The sequence below is a fragment of the Palaemon carinicauda genome, chromosome 4 (assembly GCF_036898095.1).
Source record: "Palaemon carinicauda isolate YSFRI2023 chromosome 4, ASM3689809v2, whole genome shotgun sequence".
NCBI lineage: Eukaryota > Metazoa > Arthropoda > Malacostraca > Decapoda > Palaemonidae > Palaemon > Palaemon carinicauda.
In genome coordinates, this window is record NC_090728.1 from 133205134 (window position 1) to 133206696 (window position 1563).

Below are 1563 nucleotides of genomic sequence, written 5' to 3' on the forward strand. Positions count from 1 at the left end.
AATGTGTACTCCATCGCCATGCTTTGGCGGTAAAGACATTGCCATCTCATTTCAAAGAAGTTCAGTCCGTCTGTGTTAAAGTTGTCAATTACATCAGGGGACGTGCTTTAAACCATAGAGTGTTAAAGATATTTTTTGAGGAGATGGGAAGTGAATATCAGGAGCTTCTCTTCCACACTGAGGTGTGATGGCTCTCCCATGGAAAAAGGCTGACACGTATTGCAGAGCTTGTTGATGAGATTGCAATATTTTCCGAGAGTATCAGAGTGATTTTGCTGACAATTTTGAGTACAAAATTTTCATTTTCTCCATCTCCTACATGGTAGACATTTTCGGTCATCTGAATGATCTCAACTTGTCCATGCAAGGCATGTTTGTTAATAATATTGATTGCACAGAGAAGGTAGAAGCCTTCAAGAAGAAAATATCACTGTGGAAGCGTCGAATTCCGGGAGGAAATGTGGGAAGCTTTCCTATCCTGGATGAAAAACCTGGAGACAAGACAATCCCGCCAATGCTTGTAGAAAATATTGTTACTCACCTCAAACTCCTTGAGACCACTATGGCACAATACTTTCCCATGGATCATTCATTTCCAGAATGGATACAGCAGCCCTCTTTGGCAGATATGGAAGATGATGATAACCTAAAGGAGGAGCTTATTGATCTGCAGGTGAACATGGGGTGTCAAACAAAATTTCGCACCCTACCACTGTCAGGTTTCTCGTGTCATCAGTTGGTAGAAATTATCATCCCATTTCCAACTACCTACCTCTGTGAAAAGGCTTTTTCCACCATGCTCCAAATCAAAACTACTGCCCAGAACCGACTTCAAATTGGGTTGCTTCATGATATGAGGGTGGCTCTGGCCAACACAAGGCCTCAAATTGAAAAACTAGTTGCATATAAGCAACAGCAAAAATCACATTGATGTATGTACATTATGATTGATTACCCAGTTGTACATATTTAAATCCATTCAATTTCATTTTTTCTCATTTTCTTTTTATTTCTTTTATAAACAATATTGGTATTTAGTGTTAGTTTTAAGGAATGAACAAAATAGAATTGATCAAACAGTAAACTTCACATTCTTTATCCTTCTAGTTACCTAGTAATAAGATATTAATAGTTAAGATAATTAGGGGGAGCTGGACTGCTTAGGCATGACAACAGGGGATGCTAGGGTTGGAAAAGGCTGGAAAATACTGTTCTAAGGTAAAGTGACTATAAAAACCCATTTTTTATTTATTATCTCTTTTTTGTTATTCTTTTTTACATCTTTTTGCATAATGCAATTATATTAATGTTGTGTGCAATTATGTGTAGCAATATATTGAGGAGTTATCATAGGTTTTTGGGCTGTGGAACGAATTGTACAAATCACAGTGTATTCATATGGAAATATTTGCTCCAACATACGATTGTTTTAACATACAAAGCAGTTCCCAGAAGAAATTAAGACCGTATGTAGAGGCTCCACTGTATTTCGGAGTGTCCATTTGGGATGAAAATTTTGCTTGAATCAACCGAATTGTGGCCTATAAATTAAAATCCAACGGG

General features: G+C 37.4%; 1 protein-coding gene across 1 annotated transcript; it reads left to right on the forward strand.

The window, feature by feature from the left end:
* The first annotated feature begins 319 nt into the window (after positions 1-319).
* LOC137639668 (protein FAM200C-like) lies at positions 320-931 on the forward strand. The gene has a single exon (XM_068371920.1). The coding sequence runs from the start codon at positions 320-322 to the stop codon at positions 929-931; it is 612 nt and encodes a 203-aa protein (XP_068228021.1).
* The last annotated feature ends 632 nt before the right edge of the window (positions 932-1563 follow it).